Source organism: Nyctereutes procyonoides, unplaced genomic scaffold (genome assembly GCF_905146905.1).
Source record: "Nyctereutes procyonoides isolate TBG_1078 unplaced genomic scaffold, NYPRO_anot_genome, whole genome shotgun sequence".
Classification (NCBI taxonomy): Eukaryota; Metazoa; Chordata; class Mammalia; order Carnivora; family Canidae; genus Nyctereutes; species Nyctereutes procyonoides.
In genome coordinates, this window is record NW_026575024.1 from 21,767,005 (window position 1) to 21,789,285 (window position 22,281).

The 22,281-nt window shown below is 49.7% G+C and overlaps 2 protein-coding genes across 3 annotated transcripts; one reads left to right on the forward strand and one right to left on the reverse strand.

The window, feature by feature from the left end:
* The first annotated feature begins 5,377 nt into the window (after window positions 1–5,377).
* Window positions 5,378–16,047, forward strand: BLCAP (BLCAP apoptosis inducing factor). The gene is made up of 2 exons (XM_055345879.1): window positions 5,378–5,580; window positions 14,089–16,047. The coding sequence occupies exon 2, from the start codon at window positions 14,265–14,267 to the stop codon at window positions 14,526–14,528; it is 264 nt and encodes an 87-aa protein (XP_055201854.1). The 5' UTR covers window positions 5,378–5,580; window positions 14,089–14,264; the 3' UTR covers window positions 14,529–16,047.
* NNAT (neuronatin) lies at window positions 9,827–12,253 on the reverse strand. Of its 2 annotated transcripts, XM_055345893.1 has the most exons (3): window positions 12,084–12,253; window positions 11,073–11,153; window positions 9,827–10,849 (listed from the first exon to the last, which is right to left on the reverse strand). In XM_055345893.1, exons 1-3 carry the CDS (start codon window positions 12,153–12,155, stop codon window positions 10,757–10,759), a joined length of 246 nt encoding a protein of 81 aa, XP_055201868.1. In that variant the 5' UTR covers window positions 12,156–12,253; the 3' UTR covers window positions 9,827–10,756. The 2 variants fall into 2 exon arrangements, with proteins under 2 accessions (XP_055201868.1, XP_055201878.1); XM_055345903.1 differs by lacking the exon at window positions 11,073–11,153 and having other exon boundaries at window positions 12,084–12,251.
* Window positions 16,048–22,281: the final 6,234 nt, after the last annotated feature.

The following is a 22,281-nucleotide window of genomic DNA, read 5'->3' on the forward strand; positions in this document are numbered from 1 at the left end:
TTTTATCTATTTATCTGAGAGAAAGATAGAGAGAACAAGCAAGAGGAGGGACAGAAGGAGAGGGAGAAGCCAATTCCCCGCCGAGCAGGGAGCCCTGCTGAGGACTCTATCCCAGGACCCTGGGATCAAGACCTGAGCCAAAGGCAGACGCTTAACTGACTGAGCCACCCAAGTGCCCTTCATCATCTTTAAAATAAAGATAATACAATTTTTTTATAGAATTACACTGAAGGTTAACTAAGTTCATGTAACAGTTTCTAGCATATAGGAAGAGCTTAATATACCATTATTGTTCCAATCATTAACTACTCTATAAGAATATTGGGCATTTCCCTCAAATTACCACTAGATGTCGCCACAGACTTGGCTAAAATAGTGGCACAGTTGCCCAAGTGTACATGCCTCTAAGTCTGGAGCAAAAAGACCTTAGAGAGAAAGTGAAGACAAAACCAGCAGGGACTGCTCAAGGTCATGAAAGCAGATCCAGGATTTGAACCCACTGGTCCTGCTCCCTTAAGGATGGCAAACTCCTCACCAGGGCTCCCACAGTTCATCCTGCCCCTGGGATAACTGGTATGATCCACTTGAACCAATAGGTAACCATGAGTGTTAATTATGTGACAGGCACAACTGTACGCATTTACAACATGAACTCATTGAATTGGCAGAAACAACCATAAGGGATAGATTCTAATGTTTTCCTTATTTTATGGATGGGAAAAGTGAGGCTCAGGAAGGGTAAGTAAGTTGCTCAAGGACACACAGCTAAAAAAATGCAGTGGGATTAAAACCCTGGCATTCTGGCTGCAGTCTGTGCTATCCCAGAGCCTACTTCTTTGGTCACTTTGGTAACCGTGTGTCTTATCAAATTTTAAATCTTTTGATAATACATGGCTTCTTTGATGATTTAACAAATCACTGTCGTTCTGTCACAAGTTACATTTCCCAAATCTTGTCTTGATAAAGAAATAATGTTGATTTTCAGAAAAAGTAATTGTCAAATGGAATGATGACATAGGAAGGTAGGTAGTGTGGTTTCACAAAACACTGCACTATAAATAACATAATCTTTTGCTTATTCTTTATCACTTAACCCCAAGTTTGCTATCCAGTGCCGACAGAATACCATGGACCCAGTTACCAGCTCAACTGGAGGCTTGGAGGACAAATGGGAAAGAAAAGAGCTTTGGCTAGGTCTTTCATCCATTTTCTCACTCCTTCACCCTTTCATTTATTCCACAGTGACTGCCTCCTCCTCCTCCTCCTCCTCCTCCCTGTCAGGCCTGGTACTAGGCTCTGAAGCTAAGAAATGACCCCCCACATTAGCTCTGCCCTCAAGGAGCTCACAGTCCAGTGAGAGTTAACAAGAAGTACGTACACACTGGCACTGCTCTATTGACCATCTCCCAAGACTCCTTAGACGGCATTTGTCTATTCTTCTCTCTATCCTCCATTCCTAGCATAGTGCCTAGCACATGTCAGGTACTCGATAAATGTTTGCTGAATGAATACAAAGTCTTTGTGGAGGAGGCGGCGTTTGATCTGGGACTTTGACAACTAGAAATTTCTCTTTTCTTTAATGTTTTATTTATTTATTCATGAGAGACACAGACTGAGAGAGAGAGAGAGAGAGAGAGAGAGAGAGAGGCAGAGACACAGGCAGAGGGAGAAGCAGGCTCTATGCAGGGAGCCCGATGTGGGACTTGATCCCAGGACTCCCACAACCTGGACCGAAGGCAGGCGCTAAACCGCTGAGCCACCCAGGGATCCCCTAGAAATTTCTTGACAGGTGAAAACAGAGGAGACACCCACTCAAGAGGAAGAATGACAGGATCATTTGAGAAAGACCATCCTGGCTTCTATGAAGAGGATGATGGCTTTGGCTGAGATGTGGAGCAAGGAGACTAGCGAGAGGCTGCTTCAAGGGTGAGTGGGTGGTAGTCTGGACCAAGGTTTTGGAGGTGGAGACAGAAAAGCCTGAAGCAGGATTCAGAAAAGATGGGCAAGACTTGGAGAACATGAAGCAGGAGAGAGAAGTCACAAGTGAGTTTGGATGTCTGGTGGAGCAAGGCAAGTTGGAGAGGCCTTGGCAGGAAGTTGAGGTCTGTTGAGCAAAATTTTAGGGCAGAAAGACCTTCCAGGTCCCTCAAGTTAGACCCCGGTTTTGGTGTCATTTCTACCACCGGAACTAAGCTTGGAGGGGAGAGCAGTCTTGTGTGTACAGAGGAAGCAAGCCACCTGGCCAGGAGCCAGCCCCATGTGAGTGAGAAGCCCTGTCTTACCTTCTCCAGTTTTCTGGGGTCCCAAAGGGAAGAAGGTTGGCCACAGAGGCCTTGTCAATGCCCAGACCTGGCATCAAGGTTACTGGAAGGCAGAGTCTCTCCAAAAAAGTACCTTCTGATTCTTGCTCAACAGCACAAACCACATACCATGGATTGGCAGGATACCTCCCTCTATTATATCTTCTTTCTCTTGGGGTATAACATACATAAGGTACATAAAATCCCCTAATATTAAGGTATAGCTTGATGAATTTGTGCCAACGTAATCACCAAGCAGATTAAGATACTTTTTCCAGCATCCCAGAAAATTCTCTCTTGTTCCTTTCCCACCTCTACTCCTCTCCCACCAACACAGGAAAGTACTAGTTTGATTTCTATCACCACAGATAGAACTTTATATGTGAATGGAATCATACAAGATGTACTGCTTTTGTGTCTGGATTCTTTTAGTACACATACTGATGTGACATTAATCCACATATCACATATGTCAGTATATTATATTTTTATATGTATAACATAGTATTCCTTTTTTTTTTAAGATTTTATTTATTTATTCATGACACACACACGCACACACACACACACAGAGGCAGAGACACAGGCAGAGAGAGAAGCAGGCTCCCTGCAGGGAGCCTGATGTGGGACTCAATCCCAGGTCTCCAGGATCACGCCCTGGGCCAAAGGCAGGCGCTAAACCACTGAGCCACCCAGGGATCCCAGCCACCCAGGGATCCCCATAGTATTCCTTTGGATGAATGTGCCATAATTTATCAGTTCTCCTGTTGATGGACATTGAGCTATTTCTAGTTTAAGCTATAAATAAATCTGCTATGAAAATTCTTGCATGAGTCTTTTTGTGGACATAGACACTCATTTCTCTCAGATTGAATACCTAGGAGTGGAAATTCTAGGTCACAGCTTAGGTGTATGTTCAGATTTAGTAGGAACTGCAGGTCTTCAGAAATGGCTGTATCAGTTTCCTCTTTCACCAGCTATATGCAAGAATTTCAGTTGCTTCACATCCTTGCCTCCACTATGAGACTCTTCTTTTCTTCCAGTGTTATTTTGGGTGTCCCTGGCATGGGTGCATTGATCTCTCAGTCCGCAGGCAGCAAAATAGAGAGAGGCCACATCCAGTTTGTTTCTAAGCTGGAAGAGGAATGGACATATTGACATGAATGTGACTTAGGAACTGGACTGGCCATCTTATGACCATGAGCATGAAACCATCATAAGGACAGCAGAACAGAGATGAAATAAACCTGGGAGATGGAATGTCCCTTGATGACACTGCCAAGCCACTCAATTAATCTGCCATTGGGTGGCAGCCTACTTATTTTTTAAGTTAATGGATTTTTTTTTTTTGTGGACGTACAAAATAAAGAATACAATTCATAAACTCTCCTTGTAACCAAACCCAATGGTGCCATTTCTGTCGTCTACAGCAGTCAGCCCCACTAAGCACTTTCTCTTTCTTGAAACCTCCTCTCTGGGATCCCATGCTCACCTGGTTTTCCTCCTATCCCTCTGGTCATTGCTTCTCAGCCTCCTTTCTTGGCTCCTCCTCCTCTGTTCCTCAAAAATCCGCCTTCCCTTCCTTGGGAGCTCATCCAGTCCGTGATCTCATCCATTACGTCTGTGCCGATGCTACCCAAATATGAGTCTCCGGCCCAGACCTCTCTTCTGAGCTCATCTCATATAAAAATGCCTATTGATCCTTTCCACCTAGACATTGCCCAGGCATTTCAAACTTGCCTTCTCAGAGCCAAACTCTGTATCTTCCCCCTCACTCTGATTCTTCTTCAGGCTTCATCACTTCAGTGAAGGGTTCTTGACTCCTTCCTACTCGAGGCAAAAACCTAGATGTTCTTGCCGTTGCCCCTTAGCACACATCCACATCCAATCTTCCATCCTTTACTTCTCCATCTCTCCAAACCACCAGCCTGAGTCATCATTACTTTGTAGCTGGAAAGCTGCAATAACCTTCTAACTGGTTCCCTCCCCGCCCCCCCCCCCCACATCTGCTCCCAAGTGTTTTCCAAGCCATGCAACCAGGATTGCCTTTCAGAAATCCAAATTTGTTATCATTCCCCTGATGAAAAGGGCTTCTTGTTACTGTCAAGATAGAAATCCAAATTCGTTTGGTAGCGCTACCTGCACTACTCCTTGCTCACCTCCCACCCACACCCTGCTCCTTCCCACCTTATCTGGGACAAGTGGTTCTTGCTGCCTGGGACATTTCCCGTCTCTCTTGCCCTGCACAACTCCTAATTGTCCTTGGTGTCTCAATCTAAATACCAGCTTCTCAAGGAGGACCCACCTCCACCTCGTACCCCATATTAGGACCTCATTCACTTTCCATAACCCCCCTTACTTTCCCCCACTGCCCTCGCCATGCTGTATGATCACATATCGATTTGGTCAATATTACTAACACAGTGATTCTCTGCTGACCTTCGTTCCTCTCCCCCCTCCGCCCCCACAGTCCCCCACTAGACTGTCCGAGCCTTGTGATTACAGCAATGTCTACGCCACACTCTTCGCCCTTAGCACTGCACTAAGATAGTAAGCGCCCAAGGAACTCAACTAGCTAACAAATGAATCCGGACTCATTCACTCCCCACCACAACTCTGAAGAAGGCATTTCATCAGACCCAGGGAGGCCGAGAGTCGGGGTAGACCAGTTGCCCGGGGTAGAGGGACCGGGGAGGAGCCGGGTCCTGACCTCAATCAGGTCCTTAGTTCTAACCCGATTTCTCCGCTCCTGAACTTTGGCCCCTTGGTGAAAGGGCCAGGGAGGGGGCGGACTCTGAGCCACGAGGTCCTGCCGGGAGGACACGGGTGATCCGCGCAGGGAACCAGAACCCCGAGCTCCCCTCCGGAGGCTAAGGTATGCCCCCTCGGCGCCCGGCGAGCGAGGGTCACAATCTGCTGCATATGCATGAGGGGACCATGAGGCCGTGATGCTGGGCTGTCCGGGACGCGCCTGATGAAAAATTCTTCAGGCTTGAAGACTTGCGAGCCCGCTGAGTTACTCACACACCATAGAACGCTTTCCAAAGGCCCATATGAGGCGCACGTTGGGGGACATCGGGAGAGGATGACCCCAAGTTGTGCTTTATGATCAGGCGTCTGCCAGAGGCAGCCCGACACCAGAAGGGGTCCTCGGTCTGCTCCACTAGAAGACGAAGGGGGCGTCTCCCCGGCTTCCTGCGGCGTCGGTGGCGAGCTGAGGTGGAGGCTGGCTGCGGCAGCGAGGGCGACAGTGGCGGCGGCGCCATGGCAGGGCTCGCAGGTACCGTGGCGTCGGCCCCCTGGGGACGGGGTGAGAGGCCCTCGGTGCGGCGGCGGCGCCATGTTGTCCCTTCGGGGTCACCTTAGGCGTCGCCTGGTCCCTTTCTGGGGGTTTCCTTCCGCGCACCCTGGGGGAGCCACCCCTGTGTGGGGTCGCGTGATTGCCCTGCGTGGGCCCCCGTCCCCCCTCTCCCCCCCGCCCCGGTCTGGGGGTTCTTTCCCGGTCCGAGGGCGAGGCCCGGACCCCTGGGTCTCGTTCTGGCCTCCAAGGTCAGTCAGTGCTCGCCTGTCTGTTCCCGGGACGCGACAGGCAGAGTCGGGGGCGCGGGGCTGAGGGGGCGCGACTCCCCGCTCGGCGCCCCGGGGGCCCCTGGCAGGGGGCCCAGTTTCTGAGAGTCCTGCCAACTTGTCCCCGCCACTTCAGTCGCATCTTTCTTAGAAGGGCCGTGGGTGAGAGGGGCGAAGGTGGTCTCCACCCCAGGCACCCGCTGTGGTGTCCGAGGTGACGGGGTAATAGGCCGACGCTCCGCTTTGAGTCGCGGGTGCCTCCTACTCTCTCCTAACTTTGTCAGGCCTGTACACCCGATCCCTTTCCTCCAGCTTGTGTGGGGAGTGGCCCTCAAGGGCAGCCGAGGGAACGGAATGCCTGGCACTCCAGTGGCCTACAAAGAAGAAAGGGGGATGGGGAACAGTTGCTTTGTCGCTACCCCTTCCAAACCTGTGAGTTCTGCCAGGCCTCCATGTCCCTTTTCAACGCTGAACGTTGGGACAGACCGGGGTCTGTCCTGGGGAGGAAATGATCTTTCTGTTTATAGGTTCGGATCGTGCTTGATCCCTTTCAGGGAGCTGGTGTGTTGGGAACAGCTTCTGTTTGCCCTGCCTGACATGGTCCAACCATCCCCTCAGCCTTCTGGACGGCAACACCAAAGCCAGGACCAAAAAACAAAACAAAAACAAACGAACAAACAAAAGTTCCAGCTTAAGTGCTAATGCCAAGTGTTAGATCTTATTTATTTGTTTGTTTTAGATCAGAGACTAATTAATGTCAAACAAATCTGTTAAAAGATTCAGAGCCCTGGTCAGTTTCCAGTGACCGGATCAATTCTCTGTCTGTAATTGGTCTTGTTAGAACTGCTGCCAAAAACAGTTTAACCTTTTATCTGTAATATGTTGTTTCAAAGAGGAATCTGGAAGTCTGGGTTTGGCTGTCTTTTTTTTTTGTTGTTGTTCTCTTATCTTTGAGACATGCATTCCATTTCAAGCCTGTCACTGTGCTATACCGAGGACCATGTGTTGCCTGCCTCTTTGACTTCCTGTTCTGGGAATGCTCAGGAATCTGGATCCTGCTGGGGTATGGGCCCTGTGGGAGGGAGAAGGGGTGGAGGGGAGGGTGAACAGAATCATTCCCAGAGAAGATGGTGACATGTCTCTGGGGCATATAGAGGAAGTCAGAGGCCACCAGGGAAAAAGTGACTGTTGTTAGGCTAATGCTTTGTGTGTTGTGTGCGCGTTTGTGCACGTTTAAATCTCTGGGGATAATACTGCAAATTCAGAATCTCACTTTAGGTTACTGGCTCCTGAGTAGATACAAGTTTGACAATAGATACCTAGCAAATGGCTCACAGCAAACCTGCTCCCTCATCCAACCCAGGTGTAATAAGCTGCTGTTGCAGCTGAAGCTTAAGAAACTTGTCCCCTCACCCCTTCCTTCAGTCACAGTTCAAATACTCCACAGAGATAGTGTCACAGCAGCCCACACCTTTGAAAGTCATGTTACCTAATTCCCTCTCCCCCCCGCCCCCCAGCTTAACTGGTTAGGCTAAGACACTAACATCCTTCTTGGGGCATTAGTGCAAGAGTCTTGCCTGTTGGTTGAGTCCTGCAAAGCCTTCCCAGTAGCCTCACAACTCATCTGCTATATGCTTGGTCTTAATGAGGGCAAAGCCTTTTTGGGAGTAGTAGAAACAGTTTAGGAAGAAGGGAGGCCTGTGAACTAAGGGCCCTGCAATAAAACTCTAGTCATTTTCAACTTCTACCATTGCTCACTGTCAGAATAAAATGTTTTAACGGTATTGCTTCTGGAAAAATTTTTATAAACAGGATATGTTTGGACCAGACTTCTAGGCACCACACAGGAATAGAAAGTGTGGACACATTCCTTCTCCCTTTTCCAGTGGGTTGTGTTTGCTGCCAGAACATGAGGGTTTGGGGCTGAGGGATGAAGTTGGGGGAGTGGACATTGCACACTCAAGCCCACCCATGTGGGATGTAGGCCACCAGGACAGCCCTTGCCTGGAAGTCTGTCATCTCACCATGCCACGCTGATGGATGGATGGAGAAGTCCCACAGATGGGCTTCACCAAGATTATCTGGAAAGTCCTAGAGCTGCCAGCAGACTCCCGCCTTTCAAAGGGGGTACAAAAAGCTAAAGGGAGCATGCTCTGTCCGAAACAGCCAGACCCTTCTTTCCATCCCTGTCTATCTGAACCCAGCCACTTTATAACTGGGCTGAGGTTAGAGTATCTGGGACAGTGGGGCTGTGGGCACACCTCTTGAAGGCTCTGAGGTGAGGCAGTCTTCACTGAGAACACATGTTGAAATGTTCATAGTTATGTGGGTTTAGTGTGGAAAACCACAGCAACTTCCAGTCTTGAGGCCTGCCAAGATAATGGCTTCAGAAGGGAGGTGTGGGCATTGCCTGCAGATGAGTCACCCTGGGGCAAGAGGAGACCTGCCTCACCTTCAGGCTATAGTAGAAGCTGGAGCCACCCAGCCTAAGGAAGATGGAAGTTTCTGATTATACATCTCCATGGGTCCTGATTGCCACTTTGATGACAGAATGTTTTTTTCTTTTTTAAGATTTTATTTGAGAGAGGGAGACAGCACAAGCGGGGAGGAGAGGGAGAAGCATGCTCCTCCCTACCAGGGACCCTGGGATCAAGACCTGATCCGAAGGCAGACGCTTAACCCACTGAGCCACCCAGGCGCCCCGGCAGAATGTTTCTAGTATCCTGGAGTTTACTGGGATCTTAACAGCCCATTTACAGGGGGGAGCTGAAGGTGAGGGGTTGGTAGGAGGTGACCTGGCCAGGTTGCCTGGGCTGATTGATGACAGCCCAGTACCAGAGCCAAGGTCTGTACCCTCTACCCCTATAATTCTCTGATGCTGTACTGAAGTTCCAGATGCCTCTAAAAGTGCTGACACTGGGGTTTTGAAACTTAAGGGGTTGCTTAGAGGAGGGAAAATATCAGGCTCAGGGGGCAAGGTGCTTTGTGCTCCAGAAGTGTTTGTGACAACTGTGACTAAGGGATTTGAGAAAGTGGCAAAAAGGGAGATTTATGGCCCTCCAAATCCTCCCTTGGTGTTGACCCAGGAACAGGTGTGTAGTGACAGGGACACATTAAGCCAGAGATGAGGCTGAACAGGCAGCAGGGCCATTTGGCGAGGCAGTCAGCTGACCATGTGAAAGGAGTCCTGGCTCATTTAAGAGTGAAAGAACAGAGAAAGAGGTTGGGAGCCAAACAGCCAGCCCACCTGCCCACGTACCCTGGACATGGCAGGGGAGAGCCCAGGGCCAGGGACCTGGTAAGTAAGCACCCCTAAGAATATAGAGGCTAATGCCAGAAGTGGAGAACTCACTAATGGGGAGAGCTAGAGAGAGGTTCTTGGGGTGTTGGGAAGGAGACCTGGAAAATAGCAAGGCAGGGCAGAATGCTCTTGTAGTGGTCCTGGTAGGAGTTATAGGGCTTGGAGGCCAGGGGAGGCACCACATTACACCTTTTTTCCAATTCTCAGTGTCCAAGCCAGTGCCCGCCGTGTCCAGTGCTCATTTCCTTGGGGCTCCTGGTTGGAGATAAAGCTTTGTGTTCTGAAGTCCTGATCATCCCCTTGGTCTCTTGTACCCCATCTTGAGGGCTACTCTCACCTTACACCATCTTTCCTAGTAATTACCTGCTAAGGCCCCTTAGTCCAGGACAAGTGAAGGCATCCACCCCCCTGGGGAGGGGAAGCAGTCCTTTATTCTGAGACCATAAGTAAAGATGTAGACCTTTCTTTTTGGGGTGGGGGAAGTGTTTCTTTATCTCAGAACAGTGTTAAGATGGAACTGGGTGTGTGAGGGTCCCAGCTTATCCCCCTTTTGTTGCCTTCCCTCCCTCTCCCAAGTAGTGTGCCCCCTCCACAATAGTGCATTAGCCCAATCTTAGGAGTACGTATTGAAGCCGCAAAAGAAGTCACAAGAGACGACTTTTTGGTGCACCTCCACCACCCCGCAGGGTCTTGGAACACTGTGCGAGATGGGGGAGGTACTGGTTTTTTATTTTTTGTAGAGGTGGTCCCTGTCCTCCAGGAGCTTACAATCTAGCTGGGGAGACACAACTAATGCACACTTATACAATCAGTACAATTAGCGATTACCACAATATTGACCACAACTGCATGAGACCAGGGAAAGCAAGATCAGTGAGGGGCTGGGGGCTCGGAGAAGGTGTTTTAGTAAAGATGGCATTCATTTACTGGTTGAATAGGTCCAAATTGAGTGACACATTTCTTTGGGGTAGGCTTAAGAGGCAGTGAGGGGGGGAAAGGGTACTGAGGGAGCAAAGACAGCAAGGCTGGAATGCACGTGTTGTAGGCAAGGGACAGTGAGAGAGCCTCACTCTGTTTCTTAACCCTCCTCCCTCACTCTTGCCCTCCAGTCCCGCCACACAGGCACGCGGTTGGTGCCTTGTCTGCTGCATCAAGATTCAGGGCTTCGGCTGGTGATGCTGGAATGTCCATTCTGCTGGCTGGTGCAGTTGTCTGGATCTCTGTGGTGGGGCCTGCTGGCACGGCCATGGCTGCGGGGCTGGGATGGCACTGTCCCAACTTGGTCCAGATTAGAATGCATTGCCTGTGCCCAGATCTCGGGGGTATGCTCCCCCCACCCCCCCTTCCCTCTACCCCGCCCAGCAGTCGGAGGGGTGCAAAGGGGTTTGGAAGGGATCTGGTATTGTCATCATTGTCGGTGCTGCTTCTCCGGGGGCCTACTGGCCCCTCACTGACCTTGGCAAATGCTCCTCTGGCGAGAGAGCACAGGGGACCCCCCATTCCTGTGCGGCACTGGCTCCCATGCTGGCTGAGAAGCACAGGAGCACCTGGTGACACAGCCGGCCGCCCAGGGCTGGGGGCTGGGGCCTCAGTTGGGGGCTCGCTGCCGGCGCTCTCCCAACACCTGCCGCCCGGTCCTCGACACCGTGTATGCCAGCTTCTGCAGGGAGTACCTGAACACCTACAGCAAGAGACCCAGGACCAGCCCTTAGAGGCAGGCACCAGCAGCTAGTCTGCATCGCTGCCGTGCCCGCCCCCGCCCCACCCCCTACCCCACCCGCCTGTCGGACTTAGAGAGGCAGGCGCGGGCGCAGCTTGTCCACGAGTCAGGGCAGCTGGAGCTTTTCCAACTGTGCTGAAGGCTGCATGGCAGCAAGCTGATTGGACCCACAACTTAGGTATACCTCACTTCTCGCAATGGGCTGTGTCCCTGGAGGATTTCGAAAAGCGAATCCTACCCAGTAAATGCAGCATTCCAGGAACACCTTAAAGGAAATATGCGATTCCTTTGGCAAAGGATTCCTTTAGCAGGGAATTCTTCCTGCAAGGGGTGCTTTTAGGGTAAATGATTTTATGGGCAAAGTGCTTTCTTTTGATTTTTTTTTTATTTTTACAAAGCACTTTGCCTCTATTTGATTTGTTTTTTTTAAATAAAGCAAATTGCCCTTTTTTGGAAGTGCTTTTTTTCTTCTCCCATTTTTCCTGCAAAGAACCGTTTCTAATTGTTTGCTTCAGAGCGCTTTTATCCGATTTTTTTCTGTTAGTTCCTTTGTCTGATTTTTTCTGCAATGCGCTTTTTATCTAAATGCATTTTTTCTTCCAAGTGCTTTTGCCTGATTTCTTTTTCCTGCAATGCGCATTTTCTCGAATTCATTTTTTCCCCCGCGAATTACTTTTTTCTAATTCGTTGTGGGTTTTTAGGAAGTGCTTTTTTTTTCCCTGAGACGTGCCTTTTTCTAACTTATTTTTGGTTCCACCTTCGCAAGCGCTATATTTTTTAAAAAATTTCCCTGCAATGCGCAATTTTTTAAGGCGGAATATTTTTGCTGTATGATCGTAAAGTCTCTTCGCAAAACAGAAGTGCCCCGCCTCCCTCCTGGGGTAGAGTTTGGATGTAGCGGGTTTTTCTTACCGCGTTGGTCGCTAAGAGCCTCGGCGATCGTCAGCGGCTGGCGCCCGCCGCGCCCCAACTCTTTGTTCCCGGTCGGGCGCGGGCGCACTGGGAAGGGTCTGCGCGCGGAGGAGGGCGCAGGGAACGCGCAGGGGCACGCGGTGCCAGCCGCGGTACTCGGGCAAGCAGGGACCGCGGCAATAAGGGTCGGATGGGTCCGGGAGGCGGCAATTAAGACGTGGGCCTGCCGGTTAGGGGGCGCGCATCGGGACCCCTCTCCCGCCCAGAACCTGGGCACACTTACCTGCAGCAGCACACGGAATATGTACCAGCCGATGATGAGCAGCTCAGCCGAGGCTGCCGCTACTGCCGCCATGGTTCCGAGAGCGGTGGGTTGAGAGCGAGCGCGGTTCGCCGAGGTCCGCCGATCTCTCCGAGTCCGCTGTTGGGCGCACTGCCGCAGCCGCGGTGGCCGCGCCTTAAGTATCCGCCTGCCATCCAAATGCGCATGCGCGGGTTTTTTTGGGGGGGGGGGGTGGTCCATGAGGAGGGGTGGCCGGGGGCGCTCCTCATTCGCCAGGAGAGGAAAAAATAGTCCATCTGCTCTTTCCACACCGACCCCCGCCTCCTGAGTTCCATCTTAGCCCCTTTCCAGAAGATTCCGCTATGCCCGCTTTTAAATTTTAGTGTAAAATGGAGGGGAACTACAACTCGAGTAGTAGCGCAAAAGGCTGGAGTAGGGGATGCACGCCTTTTGGTACAGAACTCCTCGGAGCTGTGGCCTGCAAATTTGAGCCCAATGTCCAGTGACGCGCCAGGACCCACCTTGGGCACGGGTGGAAAACCTAACTTAGATATCATCTACTCCCCGGGGGGGGGGGGGAAGATGCCCCTTACCCTTCCCGGAGCCTTGGCTTCTTAGGCCCCTGATCAGTGTACTCTTATTCTGATATTTGATATGCCTGTAAGCCCGTGTCCTCTGCTTCACTAGAGTCCCTGAGCACGGAACTTTTCCCTGATTTCTTTGCATCCCCCTTCTTAGGGTTACTACAACAATGATGATTGAAAGGAACTGAACCAGGACACTGAACTCTAGGTGCAAAAGTGGTAGTCACCAAAAGTGGTAGTCCCCAGAATCTACCCTGTGGGAAGGATTTGGGAGGGATTGGCGCCTTTGTGTGCGCGCAAGGGATGAGATGAGCTCTCCGAGAAGTGGTCGGAAAATGCTCCGGGATCATTTCTGCTGGACAGATCTTCTCAACCTCTCTCTTCTGCTCCCCTCCCCCCCATCCTCGCCCCAGGCCCTGATAGGTCTTAACACAGCCAGTGAGACTCTTTGTACCCGTTGCGCTGGGCGGCTGGAGCTAGGAATGGGGTTTTGCTGCCGCCACCGGAGGGTTGTGGCTGCTGCAGGTCCATTTCCAGGCACAGCGGGAAGACCGCGGTCTGCAAGTTCAGCTCCGGCGCACTGGTGGCCCGCCACTGGAGAGCCTCTCCAGCAAGCTGCCTAGCCTAGCTCAGGGGCCAACTGGCATTTGCCCCTGTGTGAATAGAAAGTTAATTTCGATTAAAAGCTCACAGAGGTCAGGTTCTATACAGCGCCAGCAGCAGATGGAAAGTGTAAGTGATCCAAACAAGGTCAGTTTGGATGACTAAATAGCATGGTGATTTTTTTTTTTCTATGTTGACTTTCGAAGAAGTTGGCTGATTTTGGCAAAATGATGCCAGGCTGCCATCTTAAAGCAAGATATTTGGTAGTGCTGCCGCTGCAGCTTCGCAGAGAATTCAAAAATCCAGTCTCTGTGAACTCCAGCAGTGTGGTGCTTTAACTCTCCCCTGAGCACCTGCTGTTGCAGACACTAGATTCAGAACTGAACCCTGTTCTTATCTCGTGGGGGCACAGCACGGAGCCCGTGGCCATCCAGTGGTAACCACAGGGCGGTATTGTGAGGTCTGGGCCCCTTGAGGACGGGCTGCAGCCCCAGGAGGCGATACATGATCTCTGCTGGGCAGGGCCCAGGCAAAGCCAGTCCACTGTGCCGGACCTGCCCGAAGAGCCCTCTGGCCCAACTCCCCAGCAAGCCCAGGGGAGATACCCCAGGAGCTTCCTGAAAGGGTGATGTGGAGAGTAGACTTCATGGGTGGGCAGGGAGGAAAGGGCATTCACATTTACTGTTGTTAACCATGATCCATTTTCCCAAATAAGTATACATTCTGTTCCTGTTTTTTTTTTTTTTCTGTGTGTGTGTGTGTGTGTCTGTCTGTCTGTTTTTTGTCTGTTTGTCTGTTATGTTGACTTTTCTCTTCAGGATCCCTGCTGCCTTGGTGATCCCGGGCTGACAGCCAGAGAGCACAGCGGCTCAGCTCCTGGAGAGTGAGGGTTGAAGAAAGCGGAGGGCAGCTGCCTGCGCCCGCTGGCTCCCATTAGGTCGGTTCCTGCAGCGGTGCCCGGTGGCCTTGGTGAAGGCCCTGCCCAGCAGAGATCATGTATTGCCTCCAGTGGCTGCTGCCCGTCCTCCTCATCCCCAAGCCCCTCAACCCCGCCCTGTGGTTCAGCCACTCCATGTTCATGGGCTTCTACCTGCTCAGCTTCCTCCTGGAGCGGAAGCCTTGCACAATCTGTGCCTTGGTTTTCCTGGCAGCACTGTTTCTCATCTGCTATAGCTGCTGGGGAAACTGTTTCCTGTACCACTGCTCTGATTCCCCGCTTCCGGAATCGGCGCACGACCCCGGCGTTGTGGGCACCTAACAGCCTGCCCAGTTAGCTTTCCAAGGAAGCAGAAGATGGGAGGGGAGGCATTGACATAGGTCATAAAGCATTGGAGTTTCAAATCCCGCAGCCCCGCGGGTGCCACATTCCTGACGGCGCCTTTCTTGGCCTGTGATGTTTTATCCTTATAATGTGAATAATGGCACTGACCGGTGCTTTTATTGTAGAGTCCTGTAGTCGTGGGTGGTCTTGTGATTGTGTGTGTTCTGTCCCCATCTCGATTCCCCCCCACCCTAAGGCTGGCAGGATGGTCACCCCCCTCGCCTCATTCCTGCGAGGAGTCTGCACCCATCTTGGTCAACCGTCCCAGCATGACCTGGGCAGATAAAATGCCAGTCTCGTCACCTCTGTGACCCCTCCTTATCAGGGTCTCTTCCCTTCCCAGAATGTTACCCCCTTCAGTCCCTCTCCTGGTTTCCCTTTAGTTCTACTCCTTTCCTTTTTGGGGGAGCACCTGTCCAAGACAGGGCTCATTTTTGCACTTATCTCGAATTTAAAAGAGATTGCTGACGCCCGAGAGCCTCGCTTTTTCATCCTCCTTTCCCCAGTCGGCAGCCCAGACAAAAACGTGTCTTGACTGTTTGTTGTCCACAAATTTCCAGTATTTTCTCCACGTCGTTTTTAAGAAAGAAGTAACATACTTGTTGCTCTTTCACCTGGGTGTCTGGGTTCATGCTTACCAGCCCAGGCTCACTTTCTTTGCCCTTCCTCCTGCCTTTCTCAACTGTCCTGAGGAGGGGGGGCCTCCCTCTGTCTCCTGTGCATGCTCTGCAGGATTGAGGTGTGGTGTGTCCACGTAGATGTAGCAGTCCCCAGCCGAGTGAATGGGAGAGTACTTGTGTGTTTCATAACAGCCATGATCCCCTTGATAGGTGTTTGGGTATTTTTTGGTGTGCCGTGAGTGTGTGTGTGTGTGTGTGTGTGTGTGTGTGTACAGATACATGTGTATATTCCTTTTAAAGAAGCTTTATTGAACGTGTTCTGATTTTGAGGTTTAGCAATAGCTAGCTATAGTAGGTGCCGCTACAGTTTTTATTTAGCATGGGGATTGCAGGGTGACCAGCACACTGGACTCCAAGGTGGTTCAGACAAGACAGAGAGGAGCAGTGGCCATCATCCTCATGCCAGGAGCTCCTTCAGTCCTGCGCATATAGACTGTACGTTACGAAGAATACACAGGAAGACTTTGTGACTGTCACTTGCTTTTTTGCTTTTTCTGCGCTTCAGTAACAAGTGTTGGCAAACGAGACTTTCTCCTGGCCCCTGCCCACTGGGGACCGGCATGGTTGTCCGTCCAGTCTAAATCATCCATCTTTCTCTTGCCTGAGTGGGAAAGGCGGTGGGCCAGGCAGAGGACAGAACTGGAGGCAGTCCATCTAGGGAATGGGACTGTGAGGCCACACTTGTGGAACATTTGGACTGCTATTCTGGAGCTTTTATTTTTGGTGTGTTCGTTGCACAGCTGTTTGAAATGTTTAATAAAGCTTTATAAACTTTACTTTGTGGTTTTATATGGCTGCAGTCCATTTGGGTTGTGGTGTTGGATTTCTACATTGGTGGGGGGCAGGGGATAGCGTGGAGGGGCTGAGTCCTTGGCGCCAGAGTACCTTAGCCCGAAAATTTGATCTGCTCTCTGGAGAGCAGATGGTGGGGTTGGGGGAGGGGGAGCAGGGGGCAGGCCAGGCGGTGAACAGGAGGGAGTCTGAAAGTTTTTAGAGATGAGACATTTTGTGTTTCTCAGCTCCCATGGCCTCTCGCCTGAAACTGTTTCCCTCCATAGGAGATTTGAGTAACTGATCCCTTGACAAACAACTTAGGACAGCTGGAGCTCTAATCGTCAAGGATTTTTTTGGTGCTGCTTTTGAAGTAAAAATAAAGTGAAACCCCTTATGGCATTTCAAGTGGAAAAATAAATAAGGATGGCTTCCAACCAAGGGGCTTAAGGTGATGGCTGGAAGTGCGAGAGTGTGGCAGGTACTGTGGCTGTGACCTTTGAGACAAAGCGAGTAGCTTGTCAGGGATCTGTGCTGGGTGTCCACCTCTCAATCTCTTTTCCTTCTAGAAAACCTCACTGAGCACTGCTGTCCAAAGCACAGTGCTGTTGTAAGGGTTTATGGAGGTAACCGTTGCGAAAGGGCTTTGGTGATTTCATGGGTCACATGTCTTATCTAGATTTTTAATTTATTGCCATAAAGGTTTGTATTTTCTCCTGCCCCTTTTAAATTTCCCCATTGTCAGTTTGTCCCTTTTTTCATTCCTAGCATTGCTTGTCCATGCTTTCTTTTTTCTTGACCAAAACTTGCCAAAGATTTATCTATCTTAAAGATATTTTCAAAGACTTGAACTTGTATTGATTATATATGCTGAATATTTTCTGTCTGGTCCTCTTGTGCTTTTACCTCTGAATTCTTCTTTTCTGGATATATTTCATGGTTCAACAAAGTCTTGACAAGCTGCAGAGTCCTACACATGGAAAGGAAGATATATTCAGCAAAAATTGAGCCCTTGTATGAGGCTTGCCGGGGATTTCGGGGCAAGACCCAGGCCTGACCCTCCAGGAGCGCATGATTCTAGCCTAGTGGGGAAGACTTAAGAAAATAGACAATTGCAAATTCCAAAAACAAAACAAGCAAACAAACAAGGCTTTTGTGGCCCCACTCTCCCGTGGAGGCACCTGGATGATAAATGAAGCCAAGATTATTGTTTATTTTGCTCTTCCTCAGAAAGCAGCTTTCTGTTGTAGGTCAAGCCCGCTTAAGAGTTACAAACAGGCCTCCCTCTGAAAGATTTGTGGCCCTTTCCCGCAGGGAGCCTGCAGCCCACTCCCCCCCAAGGTGACTGCCAAATCAGCATTCTGTCTGCGAGGCAGCGCTGCTTTCCACCTTGGCAAGGCAGCACCGGCAAGCACCCTGCTTTCTCTTTCTGAAACACCTTTCAGGAAAATGAAAAGTAGATACCTCTTAGGGAAAAGAACAGGGGCACTGGGCCTTCGAAAATCAGGCTGTGCGATCCCTCTGGTTGCTGTGGCTTCCAGTGTGAAATGGTTGCTCACAGGGTACCTGGTAACCACAAGACCCCTTGAGGCTTCTGTCAGAACTGCTCTGTGCCCTGCTCTGGACCTCACCTTCCTTATAGATAAAATGTGGTATTTGGAGCAAACAGTTCCTAACTCTAAATACTGGGAATCCTTCATAGGGTTCTTAAAGTGCTCGTGGATGCACTTGAGGAAGGTGACTGAGCTCTGGAAAGGTGGCAGTGCCCTTGCAGGACAGCCTGTATCTGCTTTATGATTCAGTGTACCCTGTGAACCTAGATAAGCCTCTGTCAGGAAGCCTTCCTGAACTTCATCCCTCTGCCTGAAGATCACTTGCCTAGAGCTCTTTGCTCAACCCTCTGTTGAGTGGCAGTGCTAGTGCTTCTGCTCATCAGATGTCCGCTAAGCAGTGACTCGGTTTCTCCCACCCCTCAGGGGAACCTACACTGTTATTCATTCAGTCAGGGGGTAGGAGTGGGCCTGAGGGCCACACAGAGTAGACAGTGCTTGCCATTAAGGAGTCATCCAGGCTAATGGGAAAGGGTAGGATATTGGGTAAATAATCCCACCAATACATATAAAACTATGAATGGCGGCAGGTGCTATAACAGGAGTCCAAAGGGGGATCTGATGCAAGCCAGGGAGGATTGATGTTCAGGCTGAGACCTGAGGACAAATAAATGTTTGGGCAGTGAACTAATAAATGAGATGTTATTTCTCAGCATCTCATCAAGCATCTCTGTTCTTGAAGATAAAGAAATGGGGCTGAAAGTCAAATGAAGGGCCACCAGTAGCTGGCTGCCCTAGAATCAAAGCCCCAGAAAGCTTTTGGGGATAGAAGTCAGGCTATTCAAAGCTTCAAGAACTGTACTGGAAGATACTGAGGGGCCTGAGGTTGACATGCTAGTGGCAGGTCCCCAAACAGTGCCGAGGAACTCTTCGATTTCCAGCTGACTTGGAAGCATCACAAACAGGGATCTGGTGGGAATAGGGGATGACCCAATCCGAACAGCATTTTTAAGGTGAGATTCTTTCAGCAAGGAACAGGACAGCTAACATTTGAGTAGTGAAGGCTATAGGGCTGTTGAGAAGGCCATTGTCCTGTCCGGCTCCTGAGAAACAGGGAAAAGTGGATCTAAGTAGTGATGGTGGTTGGAGAGATGAAGGGAGGAGAAAGTAAGCTGGGGAGGGAGGAGGATGGAGAAAGGTGATGGAAGGAAAGTTGCCTCCCATGGAACAGCTTCAGGAAAGGAGGCCAGAGAAAAGGTTGTCACCGGTGTCTAGTCCCCTGCATCCGGTGCAAAGCTCACCCCTCACCCTCTACCCACCCCATAATGGGTGAGAGGGTCACCACTCTGAAAAGAGGGAAGAGGAAAGAAGTGCTCTTCCCAACAAGTACTGTAAGGTGATCCTGACTCAGAGGGGTTTATCCAGCCTCTGCCCAGTACTTTGCCTCACCACTGTCTTCCCAAAAGCCAGAAGAAGGGTAAGTTTTGTCTGCCAAACTTCAGAGAAAGAAGTCAGTATCTTGAGAAAAACTTTAATGATAGAGTGGGCTTGGGGAAGGGAGAAACCTGGCCCACCAATGGCTGAAGACTTCATATGGAAGCCAATGGTCTCCCTTTAACGTATTGGGACTCAAACAGTGGGTGGGAGTAGACTTGGGGAACAGTTTAGGACCAACAGACCTTGAGAGGTGAGCTTCAGGGAGCCCTGGGCCCTATGCCCCCACCTTTGTGACCACACCTCCTGGAGCCTGTTTCCTCACCTGTAAAACGGACATCTTAACATCCACCATAGCCTGGCTCAAGATGCAGTCTTCACAAAAGTTATCCCCTTTCTTCTGTGGCCGTCCACCTCTAACCCTTATTGGGCTCAAGCCTCTTAGGGATGTGATCTGATCATCCAACTCTCCTGCTCATTTGTTCATGCTAAAGCATTTGTCAGGCCCTGTGCCAAGCTTTGAGAAGCTGATGCAGAACAAGACAATGCTGTCCTTGAGCTCAGCTCAGCAGGAAGGAGGCACCCTAGCAGCCCAATAGGCAGATCTTTGGAGTGCCAGATCTGGCCTCTCACCTCTTTTCCTGGGCAGCTGTGGGGAGTCTACACTTGGCCAGCTCAGCACTTCTGCCAAAGCTAAACCCTCAGCCAATTCCCTGCCCCACACTGGTGGTTGCAGCCCTCTAAGGAGGCCCGACCCCCACCCACTTCCATTTCCCATGTGACTTTGTTCTCTTCTGCTCACTCTTCCCAAGGCCTCTGTTCCCTGTATATATGCCAAGGAGGGGACTGCACCAGACCGGAAGTCTTTAACATTTCCAGAGCCATCAGTGAACTTCACCCTTGTTATTTCACTACCCTTGTTACTTCTTAGAGATACAGGGTGAAAGTGTGTTACAATAAGCAAGTGTTTCATGAAAGGATTTTTTTGCATTAAAGACTAAACTTCAAATCTATTGGGTGCAGGATCTGAGAGGGCACACTTGGGAAGATCTCTGAGGGAAGAAGGCAAACAAAGCCCATCAGTGACTCCCTGTTGCTTGTGCTCCCAACTCAGGTTGGCCATCAAAACCCTGTACAACCCTTGATGGTGGGCACTTGGTCTTCATCTCTTGACCAGGCATCGCCTGACCAGACCTGGCCAGGAACCTGCTGATTAGCTGGCCAGGGGAGTGGATGGAGGGATGGCTGTAATCTGGGACTTTCTAAGGATTTAGGTGGCCCAGTCCTTCCTACAAGTAAGAAAATTCAATTTGTGTCCCAGTGTCTCCTTAGCTACTCTGAAGTGACAATATTTTCCGGCCTCCAGATGAATAGTTCATGCACAGAAATCACGGAGACTACTATTTCTCAGATATGTGAGAATAACCTTGTAAAAGGCTCTACAGCCTGGCATGCTTCTGCCAACAGGTGGCTATGAGTCACCTGTTCTCTCTGGGCCTCAATTTCCCCATGTGCACAATGAGGCAGTTGGACTAGGTAATCTCAAGTTCCTTTCCAGTTCTAACATCGCCTTCAGATGCCCTGGTACCTAAGCAGTCATTGGACAGAAGGCATGGTGACTCCAGGGTCTGGGTCAAGTCCACATCTTGGAACATGGATGAATCTTGGTGATGGCTGCAGCCTCCAGAAGATGAGCTTGGCAGAACTGGCTGGGAGATTTTTCTGCCACTGGCAACATGTCCTGGCAGAGTTGATGCAGGTAGGTTGATGCAGATGAGGGGCAGGGTTGGGCTCTCCCTTCTCTTGTGATCCCTGTATCATGCTTATTTGCAGGATCAGAAGCCTTCAGAACTGGTGGGTGCTGGCTAGATTCAGCCATTCATATTGGCAAAGCGGGTAAACTGTCTTTTTACACACTATCCTGGGAGGGCTTCCATAAAGGTTTTCTGCTTCCATTCCTTGAAGTCCTCTCTCTATTTCATTGTTTGTGCCTGGAATCATACCTTCTCATAGCCTTCCAATTCCCCATCCAGGTGGCATGTTTTGTGAGAAGATTGTGGCTCTGATGCCATAACCAGTCAGGAATGGTTTAGCTCAGAGTCAGAGCCTTGAGAGTAATTCTTGTCCAAAATTGGGGCTCTGACTATTGAAAGAAAAATATTAATCCATTTCCAGTGTCACCTCAGAACACACATCCAAGTTCAAAACCTATTTTAAAAAGTCAAAAAGGAGATATGAGCCCATTAAAAGCCAGGGAAGAAATGAATTGGATAATTAATGAGTGAATGGAGAACCCCACTAGGGTAAAAAGCAACAAAATGACATCAAGCAGGCAAAGACCAGCCAATCTGACTACATCAAAACTAAGTATTTCCAAAGTCAAACCATACCACAAACAGAACCAAAAAGCAATGAGTAAACTATTTGCAGATCCATATGTGTAAAATGACACAAGCAAACCTTAACAGTAAAAATGCAACCAAGAAGTGTATACCTAAATCGACCTTACAGAAGAGGAAATAGAACTAATTAAAATTTTTTTGAGAAAATAATCCACTAATAACCAAAGATCAATAATAAAAAACAATAAGGAGTGATGCCTGGATGGCTCAGATGGTTAAACTTCCAACTCATGGTATCGGCTCAAGTCATGATCTCAGGGTTGTGGGACTGAGCCCTGCATCAGGCTCCATGCTAAGCATAGAGCCTGCTTAAGATTCTCTATCTCCCTCTCCCTTTGCTCCTCTCTTGGGAAAAAAAAAAAAAGGAAATATGAGTTTTCACCAACAAATTAAGGGGGAAAGTTTAAGGATACCCAATGCTGATGAGGATACAGTGGGCCAGGCACTATTATTCAGTGCTAAGGGGACTGTGAATTGGTGTAAACTTTTTGAAAAGTAGTATGAGAGTCAAAGAGAAGGAGCAAGATGAAAGTTTCAAGAAAGGGCAAGTAGCCTATATTATTTACACATTTATTGTCTACTTTGTGTCAGGCATGGTGCTAGGTGTTAAAATATGAAAATAATGAGATATAGCATATCTTGGGCATATAGTCAAGGAGGTAAGATACACAGATACTAAAATGATGTGTACTAAGAAGGCCAGAAATGTGCTTGGGACATGAGCAAAGCATGGAGCAGCTAGGATGGGTGGTGCAAATGTGAGGCTTTATGGGAGTATCTGGGGGGTTCTTAGAAGAGATGCCCAAATGAGCAAGAGTCACAGAGACAGAAGTCAGCATCATGAATGAGCTCG

Bases quoted from the DNA above. Each gene is read 5' to 3' on its own strand.
- NNAT (XM_055345893.1), bottom strand. From the start codon at position 12,155: ATGGCGGCAGTAGCGGCAGCCTCGGCTGAGCTGCTCATCATCGGCTGG. The intron at 11,154-12,083 runs GTAAGTGTGCCC...ATTTCCTTTAAG, and splicing joins TATTCCGTGTGCTGCTGCAG to GTGTTCCTGGAATGCTGCAT. The intron at 10,850-11,072 runs GTATACCTAAGT...CTCTTGCTGTAG, and splicing joins AGCCCATTGCGAGAAGTGAG to GTGTTCAGGTACTCCCTGCA.
- BLCAP (XM_055345879.1), top strand. From the start codon at position 14,265: ATGTATTGCCTCCAGTGGCTGCTGCCCGTCCTCCTCATCCCCAAGCCC.